Here is a 26,354-nt window from a genome sequence, read left to right as displayed (position 1 = left end):
TTACTTCCTCGCTTTGCTTCGAGGTAAACCTTTTTTCCGGCCCATGCATACGAAAGTGAGGCAAGTACTTCCGATGTCACTCAAAACTTCGGGAGTTGTCGCGAACTTCCCCCATAAGCATACGGGCCCTGGACACAACCCAACAGCGTTTCCGCGAAGAAAAAAACCAGACATGCGCAGTGACCCTACCATAGCTCAACCCTGTTCCTCGCGAAAACTCGCTCAATGGCAATATCACCGGCTGACGTCTAAGCCGCATGTGATTGTGAAGCAAAGCCAGTCGTGCAAAAGCAACATGGCAACCTCCGCACACAACAAACACAAAGCCACTTGCATAATTAAAACACAATTCATACCTGCTTGGAAGGAGTGCGGGAGGTGACCTCAAGTTCAGTGGTTTGAGAAAGGACTCGTGTGTGTGAAATCTTGGCCCCAAAATCAGTAATGATCGTGTTGCGTTGAATCGTCAGCTTCTCCAGTTTCATGTTAATCCTGACGATTTGTTCCAGTGTGTGGTCACATTGAGCGCACACTTCTGAATTTGAAGGGTTAAAGTCAAAGTATTCTGAAAGCACTCTTCGAAAACACACACCGGACACGGTCCGATCAATCTTTTTCCGACAATTCCGCGGCACTTTATTGTTACAAGTGCCACAGATCGCCATTTTGCTGGAATCTAACGTGCAGGCGACGACTACATCCGGTTCAAGGTCAAATTCTGTCGCTGTGGTTGGTTCAAAGGCATTGAAAGGGAGAGAAGCAAGTGTAACTCTGGCAACTGTCAATTATTAATGTTATTCCCCTTTGACTGAAGGACTGCTTAGGTTTGGGGCATTTTGTGAGAGGGAGGCTGATTTCAGTGTTAAAATTTAGAGTCAATGACAGTCCGGAAGAGCATTTGTTAAATGTTCAAAGTGTATTTGATTTATCTAACCGGTAATGTTAAACTTTAGCGTGTTAAATTCATATCTCAGAATCCAGTGGCATTCTTTACTTATTTTTGATACAAGTCCCTGTAAACAATCCAAAGAATATTTGTGGTGTAATTAATTGACGGATTGAGCTCCAAACTTAAGCATAATTAATTATTTTGGTTGTTTGATCGACAAAAATAACGCGAAAATGCATACGTTGTCAACCAAGGGGACATCACTCACACGACAGAGTGGCTTACACGGAGAATTCCTTCTTCGACGCATGTAAACGAAATGCATTCGTACTGCAGTTGACTTCAAAGGAATCTAAAATGACTTGTTATGCTTACAAGTGCAGGTTCTGCCCATCTGGAGGCTTAAATGCCTGTGAATCATGAGCTATGAATTTAACACGCTAAAGTTCGATAACCCGGCATGAGAAACAAGTCGGGACGTGAAAGCGATCAAAATGTAGGCCTATACGACACTGCATGATACATGTGTGATTGTGCAAAAAGAGTGAGAATTACGGCCAGTAACTAGCCTCCTGGCACATGAGAGAATAACACGTAAGTATTGAAACAATCAAGCGACTTTCATCATGTGCACACGTGTAGGCTATCCACACAAACTATAACACGCACTGCGCACACACACACTGACACACAGGCACACACACACACTGACACACACGCACACGCACACACACACACACACACACACACACACACACACACACCCCGCACACACACCCCGCACACACACACACATACACACACACACACACACACACACATACACATGGGAGGTATGGCGGTCTACGACATAATTATTATTAAATCAAAGACTGACTGACCGTGTGTTTCTGTATCTCAGTGTCTGTGTGTCTGCGTGGTGTGGCGTGGCAAGGGCGGATCTGGGGGGGCCGGGGGGTTACACGGGTTACGTCACCCCCCCACCCCCCCCCCCCCCAAAAGAGGTAATTTATTGGCTCAGGATGCACCAGATAGCTCTATTTTGCTTCTTTGGATAAAAAAAAATTTCCGGGGGGGACCCCCGGACCCCCCTAGAGGCTTAGGCGCCTTCGGCGCCATCAACTTGTATCTTCGCAGTCATTTTGTAACCCCCCCCCCCCCCCTCCAAAGTGAATTGATCCGCCCTTGCGTGGTGTCGTGGTGTTCAATCAATCAATCAATGACGCTTATATCGCGCATATTCCGTGGGTACAGTTCTAGGCGCTCTGCAGTGATGCCGTGTGAGATGAAATTTTATACGGCCAGTAGATTGCAGCCATTTCGGCGCATATTTACCTTTCACGGCCTATTATTCCAAGTCACACGGGTATAGGTAGACAATTATTAACTGTGCCTAAGCAATTTTGCCAGGAAAGACCCTTTTGTCAATCGTGGGATCTTTAACGTGCGCACCCAATGTAGTGTACACGGGGGGAGGGTTCGGACACCGAAGAGAGTCTGCACACAAAGTTGACTCTGAAATAAATTTCCGCCGAACCTGGGATCGAACTCACGCTGACAGCGGCCAACTGAATACAAATCCAGCGCGCTACCAACTGAGCTATATCCCCGCCCCGTGGTGTTGACAAAAGGGTCTTTCCTGGCAAAATTGCTTAGGCACAGTTGATAATTGTCTACCATACCCGTGTGACTTGGAATAAGGCCGTGAAAGGTAAATATGCGCCGACATGGCTGCAATCTACTGGCCGTATAAAATTTCATCTCACACGGCATCACTGCAGAGCGCCTAGAACTGTACTAACGGAATATGCGCGATATAAGCTTCATTGATTGATTGATTGATTGAGTGTGCGTGTGTGTGTGTGAGAGAGAGAGAGAGAGAGAGAGAGAGAGTGTGTGTGTGTGTGTGTGTGTGTGTGTGTGTGTGTGTGTCTGTGTGTCTGTGAAAGCCTTTTTGACCTGGTAAGCGTATCGCTCCCTCTTGAGATACTTTCATGACCCAGATAATCTGTCACGGACAGAGTGATTACTATGAAGCGTCAGACAAGCCATCTACATCACTTAAATACTGATTTTTATGTTAGCTTATCGTCTCAAGATATCATCATGCAGTCGTTTACTTTAGCGGTAATCTGACAACCCAGTTCCTCTTCTGCTTTCACTGTGTAGGCCTACGGCTTCGTTTTAGTATCGCTAACAGCACAACTATAGTTTCTCGACCATTGCCAACATACACTTTGGATTTGTTTTTCTGTTTGAGTCACAGTTAGTTTAAACTGAAATGAAAACCGTCGAGTCAATCAGTCAGTCAGGCAGGCAGGCAGACAGATAGACGGACAGACATAAAGACGGACTGACAGACAGGAACGACAGACAGAAACGACTGTGTGTACAAGCCTGACAGTATCTGTGATGATTTTCGGGTGGCGCACTGTGCCTTTAAGCCTTCAAGTTGAAATCCATTACCAAAGTCCGGGCTTCGCCGAAGATTACTTGACCAAAATTTCAACCAATTTGGTTGAAAAATGAGAGCGTGACAGTGCCGCCTCAACTTTCACAAAAAGCCGGATATGGCGTCATCAAAGAAATTTAAAAAAAAACAAAAAAAACCTCATCTCGATTTCCCGTTAATGCTACATTTTTTAGTCATAACTTGACTAAAACGTAAAAAGACAAAGGACACCAGTATAATAGTTGTTATAGGTATGTTTGTTTGTTTGTTTGTTTGTGTGTTTGCTTAACGCCCAGCCGACCACGAAGGGCGGTGCTGCTTTGACATATAGCGTGCGCCACACACAAGACAGAAGTCGCAGCACAGGCTTCATGTCTCACCCAGTCACATTATTCTGACACCGGACCAACCGGTCCTAGCACTAACCCCATAATGCCAGACGCCAGGCGGAGCAGCCACTAGATTGCCAATTGTAAAGTCTTAAAAACCCACGACCTCCCGATCACGGGGCGGACGCCTTACCACTAGGCCAACCATGTCGGTGTTGTTATAGGTATCGTGTCTGTATGCGGACAAACGTGAAGAGCAAAGAATATGTGCCCCTCCACGACGGTATGAATCGCATGTCACCTTTGCATGATTTTCATATTTTTACATCCAGTGATGAAAACCGTTTTAGAAAAGAGCAAACACTGTTTGAGTTATAAGCCTGTGACTAAGGTGACCCTCACACTGTTACCAGACACTCCCCGGACTTAAATTAAGCCCAGCGCAGAACCGCGCGAGGTGACATGCGACTCATTTCGTGGTGGAGGGACACAGATAAGAATCTACGTTAGAACTATGAATTAAAAAAAGAGGTAAAAGGATGACCTGCATTAATCTTCTTGTTTATTTAGACACAGGCACACAAAACGCTGCTGTTGTTCAAACTAATATATACATAAATATGGGCATACATACATTTAATAAGCAAAGAATCAAATGAATTCATAGATAATATTTAACATAAATATATATCAATGCATCAAAAGAAAGAAATCAATAAACCAATTAATAATGTGTGTGCGTGAGCATTTATGCGCGATAATGGTTACTTGCGTGTCTGTTTGTGCACGTTTTTGTGTGTGTCTGTTCTCAAGCAATGTTTGAATTGGCTGACGAAATCTGCACGAATTTGTTCATCAATGTACTGGCGCATTCAGTCGGCGTCATCTGTTGTGCGGCATGGACAAATCTCGTTGTTTCGTCGACTCATCTTCTTCTTCGTTCATGGGCTGAAACTCCCACGTTCACTCATGTTTTTGCATGAGTGGGTTTTTACGTGTATGGCCGTTTTTACGGCCATGCTGGGTATTTTCATGTTTCTATAACCCACCGAACTCTGACATGGATTACAGGATCGTTTCCGTACACACATGGGTCTTGTGCTTGCGTGTACACACGAAAGGGGATAAGGCACTAGCAGTTCTGCACGTAAGTTGACCTGGGAGATCGGAAAAATCTCCACCCGTAACCCACTAGGCGGCCGCGGCCGGGATTCGAACTCACGACCTTCCGATTAGGAGGCCGATGTCTTACCACTGCGCCACTTCGCCCGTCTATCGACTATTCAACGTCTGCTACTTGCCGTTGATACTGTTGGCTAGTAGAGAAAATCGTTCTCTGGATTTACCTCAAGCTCATTCATGTATTTATACATTTGGCTAGCTACGCCGACATTTTTGTCACATTAACTCATCGCCGTCCAGCCTGTTTGGTGACTGAGCACAGTGCAGTATTCTGCATATCACAAGCCCAGGTCACAAAGTCGGGTATTCTGCGAGTTATTTTTGATAACATAACAGAGAAAAAGTCAACGTTCAGCCAAGAACTGCCATTTCTTTGTTATTATTCTGGATTTTGGAACGTTACCAGTCTGTCTGTTTAAGGAATTTTGCTAGAAATCAAATAAATGAATAACCAAGGGGAGAGAGAGAGAGAGAGAGAGAGAGAGAGAGAGAGAGAGAGAGAGAGAGAGAGAGAGAGAGAGAGAGAGAGAGGGAGAGAGAGAGAGGGAGAGAGAGAGAGAGAGGAGAGAGAGAGAGGGAGAGAGAGAGAGGGAGAGAGAGAGAGAGAGAGAGAGAGAGGGAGAGAGAGAGAGAGAGAGGGGAGAGAGAGAGAGAGAGAGAGAGAGAGGAGAGAGAGAGAGAGAGAGAGAGAGAGAGAGAGAGAGAGATCACGCTACACGCACAGATTTCTGCAATTCCGCAAAAAAAATCAAGCAATCAGTGAATTAATACATGAATAAGCAAAGAAAAGACACACACACACGTACATGTATTAAGCGTACAGTGTCCTGTGACTGTACACGATAACCCAGTTAATCTAAGCCAGTAAGCGTGCTTTTGAAAAGACCTGTAAGTGCACTGTCTAATCTCTTTACGGAAAGGAACCGGGACCACTCGAGTTGAGAATGTTAACGGTCATCGAATGTACGTGTCACTGATTGATCGATCTCAAACGGTTCCTCTCTAATTGAGAGAGGGAGAGAGAGGTAGAGAGAGGGAGAGATAGAGGTAGAGAGAGGGAGAGAGAGGTAAAGAGAGGGAGAGAGAGGTAGAGAGGTTGTGTGTGTGTGCATTCCGGAAGACTACTACGAGAGCGTTTGCTGTGCTGTGTTCCAGTCTTCCTACGCCTCTATGTTGAGAATGTGTGGTAGTAAGACACGTTGACAGTGTTGACAAAATGTGGGATTATTTCGTGTTTTGTTTTGATAGCCTATGTGGTACATCTGGTCACAGTCTGGCCTCATTTGGTCATAAATGAGACTCAAACACTAAAACAGTCAATGTTAAGTCGATGGAACAGTAACATTATAGACAACATGAAATTACAGTCATAAGAACTTCGATCTGGACAAACACGATACACAGCAGACAAACATTTGTGTTTGATAACTGACACTGTGACTTGTCTTGGAATTACTTCCAAAACAGACTGATGAAGCAGTAACTATGACAACAGCCTCAAAACTTCGACTCCACGGTCTTAAGTGTGGACACACTAGATACACAGCAGAATGATACACATCGATAATAACTGATATTGTGACTTATCTTAGAACGAACTGTTATGTCTTTCAATATAAACGAAGCAAAATTGATGACAAAAGCCTCACAACTGGGACGCTCATAGTTACGTCTGGGAAACCGCGGTTCTACCTCGTAAAGCAGAACAAATCCCAATCACAACAAAAACACAAACAGGAGTCTAACAATGGCTACAGAAAACGTGTTTTCTGTTCCGGACTACATCGTCTTCGCCGCCATGTTGCTCGTCTCGGCTGGTATTGGAGTTTACTACGCATGCGCAGGCGGTGGACAAAAATCGACGCGGGCATTTTTAATGGCGGACAACAGCATGAGTTTTCTTCCACTGTCTCTGTCTGGTGAGTTGTAAGATACTTCTTGTTTTCTATTTCACCATCGTTGTGTGTATGTCTTGAGTTTTGTCAAACTCGGTAGTTGAATTATGTGCGGCAATCTGGTTGCCTTGATCCCCTATCCGTTCTCTTTACCACCTCTACTGCCTCAACCCCAACCACCACCCCCTCCCCCCCTTAAATACACAGGTGCAAGGTTTAAAGAACAAGAGTTAAAAGAAAACACAGACGAAAGAGAGAAAGACGGACAGCGGACAACAGAATGATGAACACAGAACAAACAAGTAAAACGTGAAGGTGAGGATATTTCAATGTGAACGAGAGTTGAATAGATTAAATGCGTCAGTGTGTTAGTAAGCCTGTCCTGTCTGTCCGCCTGCCCTTTTACCATCTGAGATAGCAAAGTACAGAGCATGTACGAGGGTTCGTCCATGTTAATCCTCAACCTTGCGCGTGTAGCTTTTCTCTGCGTCGAATGTTCGTATCTGTTGACCTTGGACAACAAACTAGTCAATATTCTTCTTCTTCTTCTTCTTCTTCTTCTTCTTCTTCTTCTTGTCGATCACACTTATAATTATTGTCAGGTCGTACAGCGAGAGTCTAGTCGAGAAACTAGTCAGTGCAGTTTAGAGACATAGTGCTTGCTGCCGCGCGAGCCCGAGAAAAATGTCCCTCTTTCCCCATGCTGCGCCGGCCGCAGAACCCCTCCGTGCGGAGGTGTTTGCAGACACATCGTACGTTGGGTGCATCTGAGATAGCATACTCAGGCCAGTAGTGTGCGTCCATGTTAATCCTCAAACTTTTCTATGCTTCGATTTTTTGGTATCTGTTGACCTTCGGCAACAAATTGGGCATAACCATGTGTCCCCTTTGATGCAGTCCTCGCCAGCTTCTTCTCAGCCTCTACCTTACTGGGCACGCCGGCAGAAATCTACCAGTATGGGAGCATGTACTGGATGTCCATCATCGGTGCCTGTCTCGCCCCGGTCACCGGCGCCCTGCTCTTTGGGCCCATGTTCTTCTCTATCAAGGTCGTCAGCGTCTTCCAGGTAGGTACACTGTATTTTGGTGATTGATACACAGTGTTTCATCAGGGGCGGATCACATCATTTTTAAGGGGGGGTTTCCACATTTCTTTTATGGACATAGTGCTTGACGACGACGACGACGCGAAGCGTTTAGAGTAGGGCGCGAAGCGGTCGAAACTCCTATGGGGGGGTCAGGGGGCATGCTTCCCCCCCCCCCGTAAAATGTTGATAAAAACAAGGAAAATGGAGCAATCTGGTGCAATAACAATAACAATAACAGCACTTTATTGTCAATTAAAATATTACATAAAAATGGAAATTTTTCTTCGGCACACCCTGCCTGCCTGTAAACGATTATAACAACAATTGTATAGGACGACACACATAAAACATAAAACATAAAAGGGATACAATCAAATATGATATTGCACTATGTAAATTTACCCTCTCATATCACATATATCAATCTGAGCCAAGAAACTTCCCCTAATACACCTTCCAAAAAATAAATTTAAGAAGACAAATTTAGATCAAAACAAGGGCAATTGACCGATCTGGTGCAACCTGAACCAGCATATGACCCCACTTTTTTTCTCCAAAACCGTCACTTAGAAGAAAAAGCCGGCTTGCCCCCCCTCGAACATTTGTTGATAAAAATCAAGGAAAATGGAGCTATCTTGTGCAATCTGAGCCATCAGTTGTTTTTGTTTTTTCATGTTTATTTCTTTTTTTTCTCTTTTTTTTATTTAGGCTGGGGGGGGGGCGGGGGTGGGGGGGGGGTGGGGGTGGGCCCGGAAACCCCGGAACCCCCCCCTGAATCGCCCCTGTTCATTGTGGTACAGGGATTCCGTACGTACAAGATTGTTTTTAATGGAAAAGTAAGCTCAAGTTTAAGACACGAGTGTTGCATGGGTTGTTATTGATTTATAAAATTGTAAAAACAAAAAAGCATGACGTGTAAGTTCTCAAAATTCTTCCAGGGGAAACAGCAATCGCATACGTGTTTCCAAAATGACGTTTGTCTCCGTGAAGTTTTTATCATGAGCAGTGGACAATTATATTCCCGCCAGACTAGTTTATGTTTACACTAACTCATTTGCATGATATACCCACGGGTGAGTGTATGGTTTAGTTATGACATGGGTGGTCTCTCTCGGGTATATAGGGTATACATTTCGATACGGTATGTGTCCGGTTAGCGTGGAGTGTTACAGGTTGATGCCTTACGTTCAGATTTCTGCAGAATACAGTGTTATAGATGGTCGAACGTGTAGCAAAGACCTGTACGTGTACGTGTAGATATTGCGTCACCCGTGACTCACTTTTTTCTCCAATGTTCCAAATGCATACGTTGTTTTGCTCCCACCAAGACTGCAGATCTTGGCAAACGCGTGACGTAAAAACAAGATTTGATGACGTTACCCGTACACGTCATGAAAGTTGCTGATCTAGATCTTGCTCATGTTTCATGTTGGCATGAAAAGTTTCACATAGTAATGTCATGAGTGTAAATGGTACTTTGTTTACTACTGGACTGACGTACCCACATTTAACAACTCTATGCGTGCCTGTGGAAGCGTCTATTTCTTTTATTATCATTTTTTTTGCTTTACCAATTTGTGCTCGTGTGTTTCAGTACTTGGAATTACGGTTTCACTCAAAGTCAGTTCGCCTCTTCGGAGCCTTCATATTTCTTCTGAGGACAGTAGGTACTTCCATATATTTATCTATATAATGTCCATTCAGAGGTTAATGTTATACAGATAGGTGCTGATTAGGCCAAAAAGAAAAAAATATGTCTGTTTCCGGTAACATCGCCGAAAAAAATAGGGTCGGTCGGTCGGTGTTTTATTTTTATTTTATTTTTTTGTTAAAACTTTTTCTTACGTTTTGTTAACGTCTTTTTACGTGTTTATTTTTTTTTAAACGCTTCCTTAGTTTACTTACAATTATTTAGCACATTTTTTTTACCTAGATATATTAAAACTAAATAAAGTATACTGTCTTGACTTCATATTTTTATTTTTTTAATTTAAAAAAAAATATATTTTTACGAAAAGCGAAAAAAACGGTTAGGGTCGGCGCTTAAAAATAGGGTCGGTCGGGATACCGGAAACAGACATATTTTTCTTTTTGGCCATGGTAAAGTTCTTGACGACAAATTGAGTCTTCTGTTTGTCTAATTCGTCAACTCTCTGAGCCGATCACAAATGATTGACTATGAACAAAAAGCAGGAACAACTTACTTTCTGACTGATGGTACGAATCAAGACTCATTTGCATATTTGTTTAATTTTATTTTTTAAAAAAGAAGTATTTGTCCCTTTGCTTGAAAGTGATTGCCTGTTGACTGGTTTTGATTTTTCTGCTTGTTTGTTTCAATTTTCATGCGGTTTAGTATTTTTCTCGTAGTTCGTTTTATGTTTGTTTTGTAGCAAGGACTACCTGTAATACAGGGCCATGTGGACCTACCGCTGTAATACTTCTGTATTAAATTTGTTGAACTCTCTCATTCTCTCTCTATCTCCCTTTCTCTCTGTCTTTCTTTCTTTCTCCTCTCTCTCTCTCTCTCTTTCTCTCTCTCTCTCTCTCTCTCTCTCTCTCTCTCTCTCTCTCTCTCTCTCTCTCTCTCTCTCTCTCTCTCTCTCTGTCTCTCTCTCTGTCTCTCTATCTCTCTCTCTCTCTCGCTCTAAATCTCTCTCTCTCTCTCTCTCGCTCGCTCTAAATCTCTCTCTTTCTCTCTCTCTCTCTCTCTCTGTCTGTCTCTCTCTCTGTATGTCTCTCTCTCTCTCTCTCTCTCGCTCTAAATCTCTCAATTTGAAAATAGTTTCAAGCAAAATCGCATTTCTAATTTTTCTCTCTTTTTGTTTTCATTCACAATTATTTCCTAGTCCATTGGCATGGGCATCGTGCTGTTTGGTCCATCGACTGCGCTCAGTGCAGGTATGTGTGAGTCAGTGTCATATACTGTATGCTTACTTTCTTACTTACAAAAACAAGAATGGTAGCTATTTGGAACGCTTATTATTGACAAAACAAAATATTTTTATTGACTCGAACATCGACCAATTACCTTACATTCTTATTTTTAATTCTGAATATTGGAACGTTGGCAGTCATCTGTTTTTACATTTTTGTCTGAAATAAACGCAGCCCTGAAGGTCCAAAAAATGGTGCACTAGCCTTTGGGTAGACAATTCTGAATATGTACTAGCCAGAGAGCAAACTTTACTAGCAATACCAACCTTTTTTTTTTTAGCAACTTTACTCGCATTTGGTGAGTAGATAACCATTTCTACTCGCCAGTTACATGTTTCTACTCGCCATGGCGAGTAAAATACTCGCTAATGTCAGGCCTGAAACGATCTAAACATTTTACCTGTTTTATTTTGTTTTCGTTTTCAGTGACAGGGTTCCCGGAGTGGGTGGTGATCGTGCTGGTGTATAGCTTGTTTTGTTTGTTGTTTTCAGTGACAGGTTTTCCGGAGTGGGTGGTGATCGTGCTGGTGTATAGCTTGTTTTGTGTGTTGTTTTCAGTGACAGGTTTTCCGGAGTGGGTGGTGATCGTGCTGGTGTCTAGCTTGTTTTGTGTGTTGTTTTCAGTGACTGGTTTCCCGGAGTGGGTGGTGATCGTGCTGGTGTCTAGCTTGTTTTGTGTGTTGTTTTCAGTGACAGGTTTTCCGGAGTGGGTGGTGATCGTGCTGGTGGGCGCGGTGTGCACGTTCTACACGACGCTGGGCGGCCTCAAGGCCGTGGTGTGGACTGACGTCTTCCAGACCGCTGTCATGCTGGTCGGCATGCTCACCGTGCTCATCAAGGTCTGCTGTGTCTGGCTGGCTGGCTGGCTGGCTGGCTGGCTTTTTGTCTGTCTGTCTGTTAGTCTGTTTGTGTGTGTGTGTGTGTGTGTGTGTGTGGGTGTGTGTGTGTGGGGGTGTGTGTGTGTGTGTTTGTGTGTGTGTGTGTCTCTGTCTGTCTGTCTGTCTGTCTGTCTGTCTGTCTGTCCGTGTCTCCTTCCGTTTGCGTGCATGTAGGTCATCCAGTCAGTCTGTTTTTCATTGTCTTCTTCTGCTTGCCTGAAGCCAGTCTGTTTGTCAGTGTGTCTGTGTCTCCTGCGGTTTGCCTGTGTGACAATCAATCAGTCTGTTTGTCAGTGTGTCTGTCTTCTTCTGTTTGTTTGAAGGTCAGTTAGTCAGTCTGTCATCGTCTTCTTCCCGGCTTTGCCAGTAAGTCAGTCAGTGTGTATGCGTCTCTTCCGTTTGCATGACGGTCAGGCAGTCTTCCTTTTTGTCAGTGTGTCGATCTGTTTCTCCTTGCGTTTGCCTGGAAGTCAATCAGTCAGTCTGTTTGTCAGTGTGTCTGTGTCTTCTTTGGTTTGCCTGTAGGTCAATCAGTCAGTCTGTTTGTCAGTGTGTCTGTGTCTTCTTTGGTTTGCCTGTAGGTCAGTCAGTCTGTCTGTTTGTCAGTGTGCCAGTGTCTTCTTTGGTTTGCCTGTAGGTCAGTTACTCAGTGTGTCTGTGTCTCCTTCCGTTTGATCGAAGGCCAATCAGTCTCACTGTCTGTCAGTGTGTCTGTCTTCATCAGTTTGCCTCGAACTTTGTCAATCATTCAGTCCGTCTGTCGTGTTTTTCTACTGGCATACTGGAGTCATGTACGTCACTAATAACTAATTATTATACTTATGCCCCCCCAAAATAGGTGTGGTTACGGTAACATAGCCAACAAAAATAGGGTAGGAAGGTAGGCAATCACTTTTTTTTTTTAACTTTTTTTTCTAATGTGTACAAATTAAACCTACTTGACAGGGAAATAAGTGTGCGACTCGGGCGATTTCGCTTTCATTGCGTTTTCTGCACTGGTTTTTTTGTTTTTGTTTTGACAAATGTAATAAAAAGTTATAGGGTCGGGCCCTAAAAGTAGGGTAGGTCGGGTTACCGTAACCACACCTATTTTTTTTTTTTTAGGCCTTATGCCAATTTCTCACTTTTGGCATGCTGTTTCCGTGAGTGCACATTTAATCGAAAGCTCTGTTTTCAGGCTAGTTATGATCTTGGAGGAATGTCAAACGTGTGGCAGACTTGTTACCACGGAGACAGGATTGATTTTTTTGAGTGAGTATAAGGTTCTTAAGAGAGAGGGAAAGGAGAGAGAGAGAGAGAGAGAGAGAGAGAGAGAGAGAGAGAGAGAGAGAGAGAGAGAGAGAGAGAGCGAGAGAGAGAGAGAGAGAGAGAGGGGGGGGGAGAAACACGGACGGACAGACGGACAGACAGAGGATATGTTAAAAAAAACCATATATTTTCGTATGCACAGTCATGTATCGGCCTATTGCGAAATACCTACTTGAACGCTGTCGATATTCTTTTAGAATAATTATTACAAAAACCGCACTTCGCGGGGGAAAAAAAACCCATGATAATTTCATACTATTTATCAAAATAAACAATTATCTTCTTCAATAGTCTAACTATGTTGCATTCAATGCAAGTCACTGTGTCATACAATCGGTATATCACTCCTCACACTTTCTCCTTTCTGGCGTTCGAAGAAATGAGTTTGAACCCTTTGCAGCTTTAACCCTGACCCACGAATACGCCACACGTTCTGGACGCTGACTGTGGGCATCTTCTTCGTGTGGCTGCCCCCCTACACGGTGGACCAGCAGATGGTCCAGCGATTCTCCTCCGCCAGGAGTCTGCGGGAGGCTAAGCTGTGAGTACACCTACTCCTAGAGTTGGAGGCAAGATTTGACACTCTTCTCTCAGATGATGATGATGATGATGATGATGATGATGATGATGATGATGATGATGATGATGATGATGCTGGAGTCTCCCGTCGGTACGACGGACGAGTGGCAAACACTTCAGCTTTTGGAATGCATCCGCATATGCGAGTGGAGGCCAATTTTATATGCACAGCGTCTCCCGCATACGATGCATGGGTGTGTCTCATCAGAGGCTGTGCTCTGCTTCCCTCGTTCTTTCTTTTCCAGGGTTTTGGCTGCTCGTTTCTCTTCGAAAGTGTTCAGGCCTTTCTTGCAGAGACGTCTCCAAAGGGACCTTTCAAATGAACACCAGTTCTATTTACTCTGCCACCACGGCCGAGGGGAACGAGAAAGTTACCAACCAGATGGGAGCCAGTCGCGGTGTTGGATTGGTTGAAATGGAGATTGGTTGTTATTTCAACGAATCAGACTCCGCGGTTTGTTCTCACCCGGTTGGGTAGCACCCACTTTCTAGTGGTGCCCCTCGGCCCAGCAGTCGAGGCCCAGAGAAAAGTAGGATGTATCCGGACAACCAAAAGCGGAGCAAGACAAGACAAGACAAGACAAGACAAGACAAGACAAGACAAGACAAGACAAGACAAGGCAAGACAAGACACAGCTAGGATAGCGCAATACAAAACAAGACGACACAAAACGAGACGACACAAAACTGTCGAGAAATAACGAGGCAAGTCAATACAAAACAAAACAAGAGGCGAAGCCATCAAGGCTCACGTAAGAAATCGACAAACAGTAACACAAACTCAATCACTCCGTCACACATACACACACACACACACACACACAGAGAAAGAGAATAGGTGAAACTGTGCAAGAAAGCGAGACACTAGATCTAGATCTGTCTGTCTGCATGTACACTAGTCTCGGCCCGCTCAAAATAATAATGACCGAGACTTTCAGTACTTCCTTCGCGTGACGTCTAACCCTCTTACGTCATAATGTGACGTCAATGTAATGTGACGTCTTCAAATGTTAGAGTTTCTACCTCAGACATACACACGCACGCACGCACATACGCACATACGCACATACGCACGCACGCACAGACAGACAAAGTTACGATCGCATAGGCTACACTTACGTGAGCCAACTATGAAAAAGAAATACAAAACAACACAACGTAAGAATAGAATTACGAGACCGTCAATAGCTGTTTTCATCCAAGCATGGCAGATTATTTTTATCACGTCTTTTGCTTATGATAAATACAATGCATCATAGCGTTTGCTTTCCCTTCGCAGCGCTTTGTTGCTGAACGCTCCCGGAATGCTGATCATCATCACCTTGTGTTCCCTTACTGGCTTGGTCCTGTACGCTCGCTATGCTGACTGTGACCCTCTGACCAACAAAGAGATTGAAAACCCCAACCAGGTATGCTGATAATGTCTGCGTGGTGAACAGCATTTTACAAGCTGCAGGGGGCCCGGTAGCTCAGTTGGTAGAGCACTGGACTTGTGATCGAAAGGTCGCTGGTTCGAATCCGGGCCGGGACGGACACGGGTCAACTTTATGTGCAGACCCAGAGACGGAAGCCATGTCCCACCCCCGTGTCATCACAATGGCACGTAAAAGACCTTGGTCATTCTGCCATAAGTGCAGGTGGCTGAATACACCTAAACACGCAGACACTTGGGTAGCGCTCCACTGGGAGGAAGCGACCCGAATTTCCCAGCGATGGGACAATAAAGTAATGAAAATGAAAATGAAAAATGAAAATGAAATGAAAAGAAAATGAAAACTGTAAAGCGCTAAATCTGGCCCGTTGTGTCACTTTTTGTTTGTTAAAGTTTTCCTTAAACGAAATGAAGTAAACTGTCAACGAATAACTTCACCATGAGCAGCCCTGAAAGTGGCGAGTATTTTACTCGCCATGGCGAGTAGAAACATGATGTAACTGGCGAGTAGAAATGTTCATCTAGTCGCCAAATGCAAGTAAAGCTGCTGAAACAAATTGTTGGTTTGGCTAGTAAAGTTTGCTCTCTGGCTAGTACATTTTCAGAATCACTAGCCAAAGGCGAGTACTGTCAGGGCTGTCAGGGCTGATGATGCAACCAATGCACAGACTGAAATGTTATAAGTTTGGTTAACGCTATTCTCGGAAAGAGAGACAGTTCACGCCCGGACATCCCATGCTCTGAGATCTACTGAAAATACGTTTTTTTTGTTTTTTTTTGGCTTAACGCCCAGCCGACCACGAAGGGCCATATCAGGGCGGTTCTGCTTTGACATATAACGTGCGCCACACACAATACAGAAGTCGCAGCACAGGCTTCATGTCTCACCCAGTCACATTATTCTGACACCGGACCAACCAGTCCTAGCACTAACCCCATAATGCCAGACGCCAGGCGGAGCAGCCACTAGATTGCCAATTGTAAAGTCTTAGGTATGACCCGGCCGGGGTTCGAACCCACGACCTCCCGATCACGAGGCGGACGCCTTACCACTAGGCCAACCGTGCCGGTGTAACACGAGAAAATTACTCCCACGAGATTTTTACTCCGGAGTAAACATTTCGTACGAAAAAGTTACTCCCTTTACGAAAAAAACACTCCCCCATTGCACGAGAAAATTACTCCCCAAGGCAGGTGAGTTCCGAGTAAAAATTTTGTACACAAATGGTACTCCCCTGACGAATAAATAACGAATAAATTACTTCACCCCAACACGAGCAATTTAACTTCCCATGCCAGGTGTACGAAATTTTTACTCCCTTGTCCCCTGTTAGTCTTGGTGGTGGAAGGGGTGGAAGGAGGGTAGCGCGACATTCGTGTGCGCAAGATCACTTATTGGCATTATCCCTTCGCCCGCATCCCATTTTTGCGTACGAGATTTTTACTGGAACTAAAAAAAATGGGGAGTAAAAAATTTTTTGTGCCTTGGGGAGTTCTTTTCTCGTACGAAAAGTGTACTCGGAGTAAGAATTTCGTACGAAGTAAATTTTTTGTGGAGTAAAAATTTCGTGTTACACCGGTTCTGAAAATACGTGACTTTCAGATGAAATAGTGTTGATACAGATAGTCAGTGTTGTTCCAAAGCCTTGGTCTTCGGTCATTGACGCATGCTGACGCAGGTGGCTGATTACACCTGAACACGCAGACACCTGGGTAGCGCGACTCCGTTGCTGCTAGTTTTCCAATGGGAGGAAGCGACCCGAATTTCCCAGCGATGGGACTATAAAGTCATGAAAATGAAAAATAAATTGCTTTTTTTTTATCCAACGCATTGTACTGACGCATTGTGGGACCGTCCAACACTTTTAACATGTAGGGGGTCTTCTGACTGAACAATTATTTATGTAGCCAGGACATTTTGACCTGAATATATTTTCAGTCCGGATCCAACTGACCTTTTGTCCTCTTAGTCTAGAACCAACACCTCTTCCCCCCCCCCCCCCCCCCTTTTTTTTTTTTTTTACTTTATCGTTGTGTGTCTGTGCGTCCCAAAGACAGATGGTAAGAACAGGTTTAGCCTTAAATCTTAATCCTTGTAAAATAAAGTTCAATTCAATTCAATTAAATTCAACTGTATATGGTGAATATGCTTGTTCTGTGTGACGTCAGCTGTTGCCCTACTTCGTTGTGGACGTGCTAGGTCACCTGAAAGGCATGTCGGGGTTGTTCGTGGCCAGTCTCTTCAGTGGAGCACTCAGGTAAGTCATTGTCCGAGATTAACTATGGGCGGTTCTGGTGAGGTATATGTCCCCTCTTTCTTTCGGCTTGTAACTGGCGCCACCTCGCGGCAAGATCACACAAGAAAGAGAAAAACCCTTGCATTGGTCCCAAATAGCATAACGGTTTGGTAACGGTTCGTGTGTAAGTCGTGCATTTTATACGGTAAACAGACAATGGTCGGTTCTGGTGAGGTTATGCCCCTTCTTTCTTCCGGCTGGTAACTGGCGCCACCTCGCGGCAAGATCACAGGAGTTTTCTCGCGTTATCACCCCAGAAACGCTCATTATTATCATCTCATGTGTTGACGCATTACTGTATTCACCTGTGTGTTGGATATTCATTCCGAGTGTAAGAAATAGGACATAATTCGTCAGGTGAAGACTCCAGTTCATTCAAGTAATTCTGTGTGAGTGTGCATTCAGTTATTGACAACGATGTGGTGTAAACCGTGTTGATGTTTATTTTCGAATTATCTAAATCCCCGGTCACCGAGAAAGAATATGTCTACATGATGCATCGTTTGACTGACTCGCCTGTCCACACAGACACTTGCCTACTTACTTACTTACTTACTTACTGACCTACTTTCTTACTTACTTACTTACTTTCTGACTGACTGACTGACTGACTGACTGACTGACTGACTGACTGACTTACTTGCTTGCTTCCTAGCTGGCTGGTTTACTTACTTACTTACTTACTTACTTACTTTCTCATTTACTCACTTACTCACTTACTTACTTACTTACTTACTTACTTACTTACTTACTTACTTACTTACTTACTTACTTACTTACTCACTTACTTGCTTTCAGTTCTGTGTCTTCCATGATGAACTCGCTGTCAGCAGTAACCTGGGAGGACTTCCTGAAGATCAGGCTGTCTCACTTCTCCGACAGGAAAGCTGTCTTGGTCACCAAACTCCTTGGTGAGCACGTTCACTGTGTTGCCTAATACGGGCGCAATGACCTAGTGGATCATACGCCAGCCTCATCTGCTGAAGGCTGAGCGTTTAAATCCCGACTGCGCCTGGTGGGTTTAAAGATGGAGATTTTTCCGATCTCCCATGTCAACTTGTGTGCAGACCTGCTAGTGCCTCAAGGGTTGTCCCCCTTCGTGTATGCACGCAATCACTAGACGAAGTACGCACGGAAAAAATCCTGTAATCCATGTCCGAGTTCGGTGGATTATAGAAACACGTGAATACTAAGCACGCATCTTCCGAAGTCGGCGTATGGCTGGCAAAATGGCGGGGTAATGATGGTCATACACGTACATTTTTATAAAAAAAACACCAAAAAAACAACAACAACAACAACAACAACAACAACAACAACAACAACAACAACAACAACAACACGAGTTTACGTGGCGGTTTCAGCCCAGGAACGAAAAAGAAAACATAAAGTCTGTAATCTTGATAGATAGTTCTACCCACACTCTTACACAAGAGGCACAGCTGAGCAATGTTTGAATGGCAATGAATACCAGTTTTGGGGTTAACCGGACATTTCCTGCATTCACTTGGTCTTGTGTCAAAGGAACGGAAATAAATGTTCACTGCTGTATTATTATGTGAACCTATGCATTAGAGATTGCGGAGATGGTTGATTCCAATATGTTTGTTTAATGCAGTGCTACTGTACGGGTGCCTTGGGGTGGGGCTCGCTTTTTTAGTGAAGGAACTGGGAGGCACAGTACTACAGGTAAATGTACACACACACACACGCACGCATGCTCGCACGCACGCACGCCCGCACACACAGACAGCCACAGACAGTCACACACACACACACACACACACACAGACACGCACGCACGCACGCCCGCACACACAAACACACACACACACACGTACACGCACACACACACGCACACACACACACACACACGCACACATACACACATACACACACACACATACATACACACACACACACACACACACACAGACACGCACGCACGCACGCACGCACGCACACACACACACAGACACACACACACACACACACACACACACACACACACACACACACGCGCGCGCGCGCGTGCTTTGAATTAGGATCTATTCGTCCTTGTTGGAAAACCTTCGCGGGAATTGTTTGGACAACACTTTTCTTGTTTGGGGTTTTAAAAGCGATTACCTTTTCATTTCGAACGAACTCTATAAAAGCGATCCGAATTTCCCAGTAAAGGGATAATACATTTATGCAAATGATCTAAAACATCTTTTTTTTTATATAAATCGAATGTTAACAATAAATACAATAAATGTTTTCCCCAAGTGATTGATAACCTCTATACTGTGCAGGCATCGTTGACACTGAATGGTGCAGCAGGCGCCCCTCTCGTTGGCCTTTTCATACTGGGTGCTTGTTTCACCACTACCAACTGGATTGTAAGTTCGTCGTTGTCTTTTCTTTTTCAAATCTTCAACATTCATGGGATATTAATTTGACAAATTTCATTTAGGAGTCTCGTATACTTTGAACGTGCGTTCCTTATTTTTGCACAACTCCAGACTTTGATATCGCTTGAAATTAGGACATACGAAGACTTTGATATCGCTTATAACAGCAAATAGAAGAAGAAGAAGAAGAAGAAGAAGAAGAAGAAGAAGAAGAAGAAGAAAAAGAAGAAAAAGAAGACACACACACACACACACACACACACACACACACACACACACACACACACACACACACACACACACACACACACACACACACACACACACAGATAATTCACCGTAACAGCATGACCAATGGAAGTATTCCACGTTTTTGACTGTGCTATTTGTCTGAGAAAAAAAACAACTCCCGCAGACCAACAATAACCCGTTGATGTTACCCAGATACGACGGATACATTTCAGGGTGCACTAACTGGAGCCATCTCAGGGTTGGGGTTCTCCTTATGGCTTAGTGTTGGTGCTTACGTCACACGGCCCCTCAATTTCAAACTGCCTGCGTCAATTGAAGGCTGCAACGTCACGGGTAACGCCACTGGAGACATAGTGACCACCACGTCTTTTCCAGTGACGTCAACTACAATGATGACGTATAATTCCACTTATTCGCCCTCGGATCCAGATCAGTTGTGAGTAAAATTAGGTTTTGTGTACGTTAAGTCTGTATTACGCTTGTCTTTGGAGACTGATATATGTAACAGAAGAAATAAAACGTTGTATTTCGCTTGTACTGCCCTTCCTCGCCCATGCAGCCCCCTCCTCCCCACCAGCCCGGTTTCAGTATAACAGTATAACCTCCCGGACCTTTTCATTTGAATTGTCAGGGGAAGTCGATGGTCATGGCCGAATACAAACAAAATGATAGTTAACACAGCCATTGCTTTTGTTGAATTTGAAATAATTCGGTGATACAATCTTCTTCTTATTCTTCTTCTGCGTTCGTAGGCTGAAACTCCCACGTACACTCGTGTTTTTTGCACGAGTGGAATTTTACGTGTATGACCGTTTTTTACCCCGCCATTTAGGCAGACATACGCCGTTTTCGGAGGAAGCATGCTGGGTATTTTCGTGTTTCTATTACCCACCGAACTCTGACATGCATTACAGGATCTTTTTCGTGCGCACTTGGTCTTGTGCTTGCGTGTACACACGGGGGTGTTCGGACACCGAGGAGAGTCTGCACACAAAGTTGACTCTGAGAAATAAATCTCTCGCCGAACGTGGGGACGAACTCACGCTGACAGCGGCCAACTGGATACAAATCCAGCGCGCTACCGACTGAGCTACATCCCCGCCCCCGGTGATACAATGCAATGATTGGCTGATGATATTAACCAACTGCAAAATATTTTCCTTCCTTATCCTGTCTTTTTCATTTGTTTTGTTTAATTTTGTAAGATAACATATGAATTTATTATTCCATGATTCGAACTCAATCTACAAACGTCCATGTGCATTTCTCGGGAAATCTGCGACTATGATAATATCAGGCCTCAATGTGTGTGTGTATGTGTGTGTGTGTGTGTGTGTGTGTGTGTGTGTGTGTGTGTGTGTGTGTGTGTGCGTTTAAGTGTGTCTGGCTGCGTGCGTGTGTTTGTGGGAATGATTTGTGTGTGCGTTTATGTGTGTGTGTGTGTGCGCGCGTGTGTGTGTGTGTGTGTGTGTGTGTGTGTGTGTGTGGGAATGCTTTGTGTGTGCGTTTTTGTGTGCGTTTAAGTGTGTGTGTGTGTGTGTGTGTGTGTGTGTGTGTGTGTGTATGCGTGTGTGTGTGTGGGGGGGTGAGTGCGTGCATACGTGCGTGCGTGCGTTCGTGGGTGCGCGCGCGCTTACGTGCGTGTGTGCGTGCGTGCGTGCGTGCTAGTGCGCTTGCGTGTCTGTGTCTCTGTTTCTATGTCTGACCGTCTTTGTAAGTCGTTGTGCATTCATGCATGGCTGTGGAAAAAATTCAACGTTTACACGCACCTCGTGTTTCAGGGAAGGTGTGGAGAACTTATACGGATTGTCCTACCTGTGGTTCAGCGGGCTGGGCATTCTGGTCACTGTTATTGTAGGATTGGTTGTTAGTTTGGCCACAGGTGAGTATACTGTTTGATCATCTTCAAGAAAGTTACTATACGTCGTATGTTAAATGAGTTCGAGCGAGTGTGGGGGTGGTTGCGAGAGAGAGAGAGAGAGAGAGAGAGAGAGAGAGAGAGAGAGAGAGAGAGAGAGAGAGAGAGAGAGAGAGAGATAGAGATAGAGAGATAGAGATTGAGAGAGAGAGAGAGAGAGAGAGAGAGAGAGAGAGAGAGAGAGACGGGCGGACGGACGGACGGACGGGCGGACGGACGGACGGACGTACGGACGGACGGACAGACAGACGGACAGACAGACAGACAGACAGACAGACAGACAGACAGACAGACAGACAAACAGACAGAGACGTCATAGAGAAAGAGAGGGATGGACAGGCATGGCGTCTGAGTGTGGGTGTGTGTTTGATAAACCTCATTACTTGTATACCCCATTGCATGCTAATTTTCTTTTCTGTAATGCTTATTTGGTGTTTGGTCATGTATAACTTATATTGATGACGAAACTGCCTCACAGTATCAGGCAGTGTTGTACTTATATTGTTGTATTTTATGTGTTGCTGCTGCTGAACGATTGCCATTCTTTCGAAAAGGGGATAATAGTCACACAGCGAATTCCAAATTGTACAGATACTTTCGAGGCGACCCTGTAACATGGGTGTTTGTTTGTGTGTATGTTTTGTTAAAACCAGTCTTGATCTAAAGACTATGTCCGACCAGGAATAAAAGCTGGTTCTTGTGTATTACTGTGTGCTTGCGGCGATTATCCTTTTTTGAGGATGAAAGTCGCTTGTTCATTTCAATGCTTGTTATTCTCTCAGGTGCCAGGAGATTGGTTCCGTATAACTCTCGCTTACTCCATTACGCATGTCGTATGCATTAAGAGCGCTTACTTCCCTTTGGTTATTTAATCTCTAAATTTCACCTTTCCAGGAAGAACGGATGAGGCTGATGTAAAGGAAGAATATCAACTCCATCTCTTCCAGCGTCTGAGAGATTGTCTGTTGTGTCGTGATGATAGCGACAGTAATTATGCGGTAAGTGAAGACTATAATATGTATTATAAGGCAAAACATACAAAGGGTTTTATATCGAGCGTTTAATTGTTGACAAAACGAGATATTAACAGTGATCTTTAAAAAAAAAAAAAAGAATTAAAAAAAAATAAAAAGGTTTGGTTAACAATACACTTTTCATTCATACTACCTTGGTGTGTTTCAATTCTTAAGTTTGGAATGTTAGGCCAAAAAAAAAATAGTCTGTTTACGGTAACCCGACCGACCCTATTTTTTTCGCGCGACCCTAGACTTTTTTTTGGCATTTGGGAAAAAAAAAAAAGAAAAAAAAAATCCCGACCTACCGACCCTATTTTTTGGCCTATGTTACCGTAAACAGACCTATTTTTTTGTGGCCTTAGCAGTCTATTTGTTTTGTAGTTGTTGTATTTTAAGCGGTAAGCGATACTGACTTTTGACATGGAAGAGACTGCCATTGTGCCAAAAGCAATAAACCTGACACATGATGAAAAAACAAAACCTTTAAAAGAAAGAAACGAAACAAAGTGACAAGTAGAAAAATGTAGCTATTTTGTAAGCAAAGAGAAGAAAAACAAGTCGCGTAAGGCGAAAATACAATATTTAGTCAAGTAGCTGTCGAACTTACAGAATGAAACTGAACGCAATGCCATTTTTCAGCAAGACCGTATACTCGTAGCATCGTCAGTCCACCGCTCATGGCAAAGGCAGTGAAATTGACAAGAAGAGCGGGGTAGTAGTTGCGCTAAGAAGGATAGCACGCTTTTCTGTACCTCTCTTTGTTTTAACTTTCTGAGCGTGTTTTTAATCCAAACATATCATATCTATATGTTTTTGGAATCAGGAACCGACAAGGAATAAAATGAAAGTGTTTTTAAATTGATTTGGACAATTTAATTTTGATAATAATTTTTATATATTGAATTTTCAGAGCTTGTTTTTAATCCGAATATAACATATTTATATGTTTTTGGAATCAGCAAATGATGGAGAATAAGATAAACGTAAATTTGGATCGTTTTATAAATTTTTAGTTTTTTTTACAATTTTCAGATTTTTAATGACCAAAGTCATTAATTAATTTTTAAGCCACCAAGCTGAAATGCAATACCGAAGTCCGGGCTTCGTCGAAGATTACTTGACCAAAATTTCAACCAATTTGGTTGAAAAATGAGAGCCGCGTGACAGTGCCGCCTCAACTTTCACGAAAAGCCGGATATGACGTCATCAAAGACATTTATCAAAAAAATGAAAAAAACGTGCGGGGATTTCATACCCAGGAACTCTCATGTCAAATTTCATAAAGATCGGTCCAGTAGTTTAGTCTGAATCGCTCTACACACACACACACACACACACACACACACACACACACACACGCACATACACCACAACCCTCGTTTCGATTCCCCCTCGATGTTAAAATATTTAGTCAAAACTTGACTAAATATAAAAACCAGTAGTAAATAATACTTACAATTAATCACACATCAATAACTTTTCTGAAATGTATTAATAAAAACTTCAAGTATGCATTGTATGAAGCAGTCAGAATAGGTGTCGATAAAATGGAGGGCTAGGGGTGTTCTTATCCCCCATGACAAAGCCGCCTGGCCGGATCTGAAGGTGAGTCGAATCGTGTATCCACGTGTGTGTTTACAGGTAACAGACGAATGCGCCCTGGACAATCCGGAAAAAGTGTTCACGCTTGAGGTCACGGTCACTGACCAGGAAGCTTCCACGAGTCAAGTAAACGGATCAGCGTCTGGAACAAATGAAACTCCTGTACTACCTAAAGCCTAGTCTGGATGCTTACTTGAAGACGAAATAATTTCATTTGTACACTGAAGTTGTTGATTAGTGCTGCTCCACCTTCCCCTATACCGTGCCTTTCTGATGTCAATACATTATGGAGGCGACTCTGGCATTGTTTGTTGATTCCCGTTTCTAATCGTTTGTTTTGAAAAAAAAATGATTTTTTAGTATGAGAAAAAATAATTATGTTCTGAATATCACATACAGACAGACAGACGGACAGACAAACAGAGAGAAATACGCACACACACACACACACACACACACACACACATACACACACACACACACACACACACACACACACACACACACACACACACATATCCAGATATCTGCTTGCGGTCTGCCTGTCTATATCTGCTTTCTCTCTCTCTCTCTCTCTCTCTCTCTCTCTCTCTCTCTCTCTCTCTCTCTCTCTCTCTCTCTCTCTCTCTCTCTCTTTCTTTCTCTCTTCTCTCTCTTTTTCTCTCTCTCTTTTTCTCTTTCTCTGTCTGTCTGTCTGTCTGTCTCTCTCTCTGTTTCTCTCTCTCTCTTTCGTTCTCTCTCTCTCTCTCTGCCTTTGCCTCTTACTGTCTGTCTGTGTGTCTGTCTCTCGCTCTGCGTCTCTGTCTCTGTCTCTCTCTCCTCCCCTCTCTCTCTCTCTCTCTCTCTATTTCTCTCTCTCTCTCTCTCTCTCTCTCTCTCTCTCTCTCTCTCTCTCTCTCTCTCTCTCTCTCTCTCTCTCTCTCTCTCTCTCTCTCTCTCTCTCTCTCTCTCTCTCTCTCTCTCTCAAAGCAAGGGAGCATTCCCTGTTCAAGTTCAGGATCAAATATCGTGTTTTCTCCCTGTTTACCTCAGTCTTTCCGTTGTAACATCCACGCTGAAGTACACGAGTAACAAGAAACAGCACAGTAACCCTCCCAGCGTTTGTTACTCTTCTCATGTTTTCACAACAAGGAACTTAGTCGATAAATATCGACAGGGGGCCGACAAATGGTTTAAATGGGAAATGTGTGTATATGGGTGTGGGTTTGAAACAAACAAACAAACCAACCCTTGTGAACCCCGGGCCGCAGGCCTTCGATGTAGTGATTGAAAAAAAGGATGTTCTCAAATGGTTCAATTCTCATTTGGTCTGATTCTCAAATGGTACCGGTATACTCCCCCCCCCCCCCCCCCCCCCTGGCCGCAGGCCTAGGAGTAAAATTTCATGGGTGAAAGCTATGAAAATCAAATTGACTGAAAATTTTTTGAGGCAGGGGTCCAGGGGCCGCCTAGGCCCTGGCGGCCGGGGTACGGGCCAGGGCCCCGTTAGGGGGTCCAGGGGGGCAACGCCCCCCGGCCAAAAACAAATTTTTGCATTATACATTGTGATTTTGTGGCCTTTCCTGGCAAAAAAATACACTTTTTGTCACTATCATGCAGGTCAAAAAAATACCTTCAGATTCTAATGATATGGTAAAAAGGGTAAACAAAATCAAAACAATTCACAGAAGTAATCATTTTTCTTTTGTATCTTTTCACACTTGCATCTTCCAACACAACGACACAATGGATAACAATTAACATTGACAACAGCCAATTACTAAATGAAATAGAAACTGAACAACTGAACAACTGAAATAAAAGTTCGAAATATTTAATTATAAGAAGCAAACATTGCCAGACAGGCATTGAAATAAATGATGAAACAGAATGTCACACATGCAAACAGCATGATGTAGCACTGCACA

The 26,354-nt window shown here is 43.7% G+C and overlaps 2 protein-coding genes across 4 annotated transcripts in view; one reads left to right on the top strand and one right to left on the bottom strand.

Annotated features, from left to right (window-relative positions):
* LOC138972977 (zinc finger protein 35-like) overlaps window positions 1-682 on the bottom strand; it is a 29,496-nt gene extending 28,814 nt beyond the window's left edge. For both annotated transcript variants that reach the window (XM_070345635.1, XM_070345634.1), the window contains exon 1: window positions 357-682. In XM_070345635.1, coding sequence (XP_070201736.1) covers window positions 357-665 — 309 coding nt within the window. In that variant the 5' untranslated portion in view covers window positions 666-682. The remainder of the gene's footprint in view (window positions 1-356) is intronic.
* A 5,096-nt stretch (window positions 683-5,778) lies between these two features.
* LOC138972975 (sodium-coupled monocarboxylate transporter 1-like) lies at window positions 5,779-24,815 on the top strand. Of its 2 annotated transcripts, XM_070345632.1 has the most exons (16): window positions 5,779-6,771; window positions 7,645-7,814; window positions 9,430-9,498; window positions 10,685-10,736; window positions 11,463-11,611; window positions 12,828-12,901; window positions 13,359-13,499; window positions 14,817-14,946; window positions 17,139-17,227; window positions 18,065-18,177; window positions 18,885-18,955; window positions 19,561-19,647; window positions 20,124-20,347; window positions 21,693-21,793; window positions 22,724-22,827; window positions 24,487-24,815. In XM_070345632.1, exons 1-16 carry the CDS (start codon window positions 6,600-6,602, stop codon window positions 24,625-24,627), a joined length of 1,887 nt encoding a protein of 628 aa, XP_070201733.1. In that variant the 5' UTR covers window positions 5,779-6,599; the 3' UTR covers window positions 24,628-24,815. The 2 variants fall into 2 exon arrangements, with proteins under 2 accessions (XP_070201733.1, XP_070201734.1); XM_070345633.1 differs by lacking the exons at window positions 5,779-6,771; window positions 7,645-7,814 and having other exon boundaries at window positions 9,484-9,502; window positions 24,487-24,799.
* The last annotated feature ends 1,539 nt before the right edge of the window (window positions 24,816-26,354 follow it).

The sequence above is a fragment of the Littorina saxatilis genome, linkage group LG8 (assembly GCF_037325665.1).
Source record: "Littorina saxatilis isolate snail1 linkage group LG8, US_GU_Lsax_2.0, whole genome shotgun sequence".
Classification (NCBI taxonomy): Eukaryota; Metazoa; Mollusca; class Gastropoda; order Littorinimorpha; family Littorinidae; genus Littorina; species Littorina saxatilis.
The sequence above is the reverse complement of the archived record's forward strand: the minus strand, read 5'-3'. Positions and strand labels throughout refer to the sequence as shown.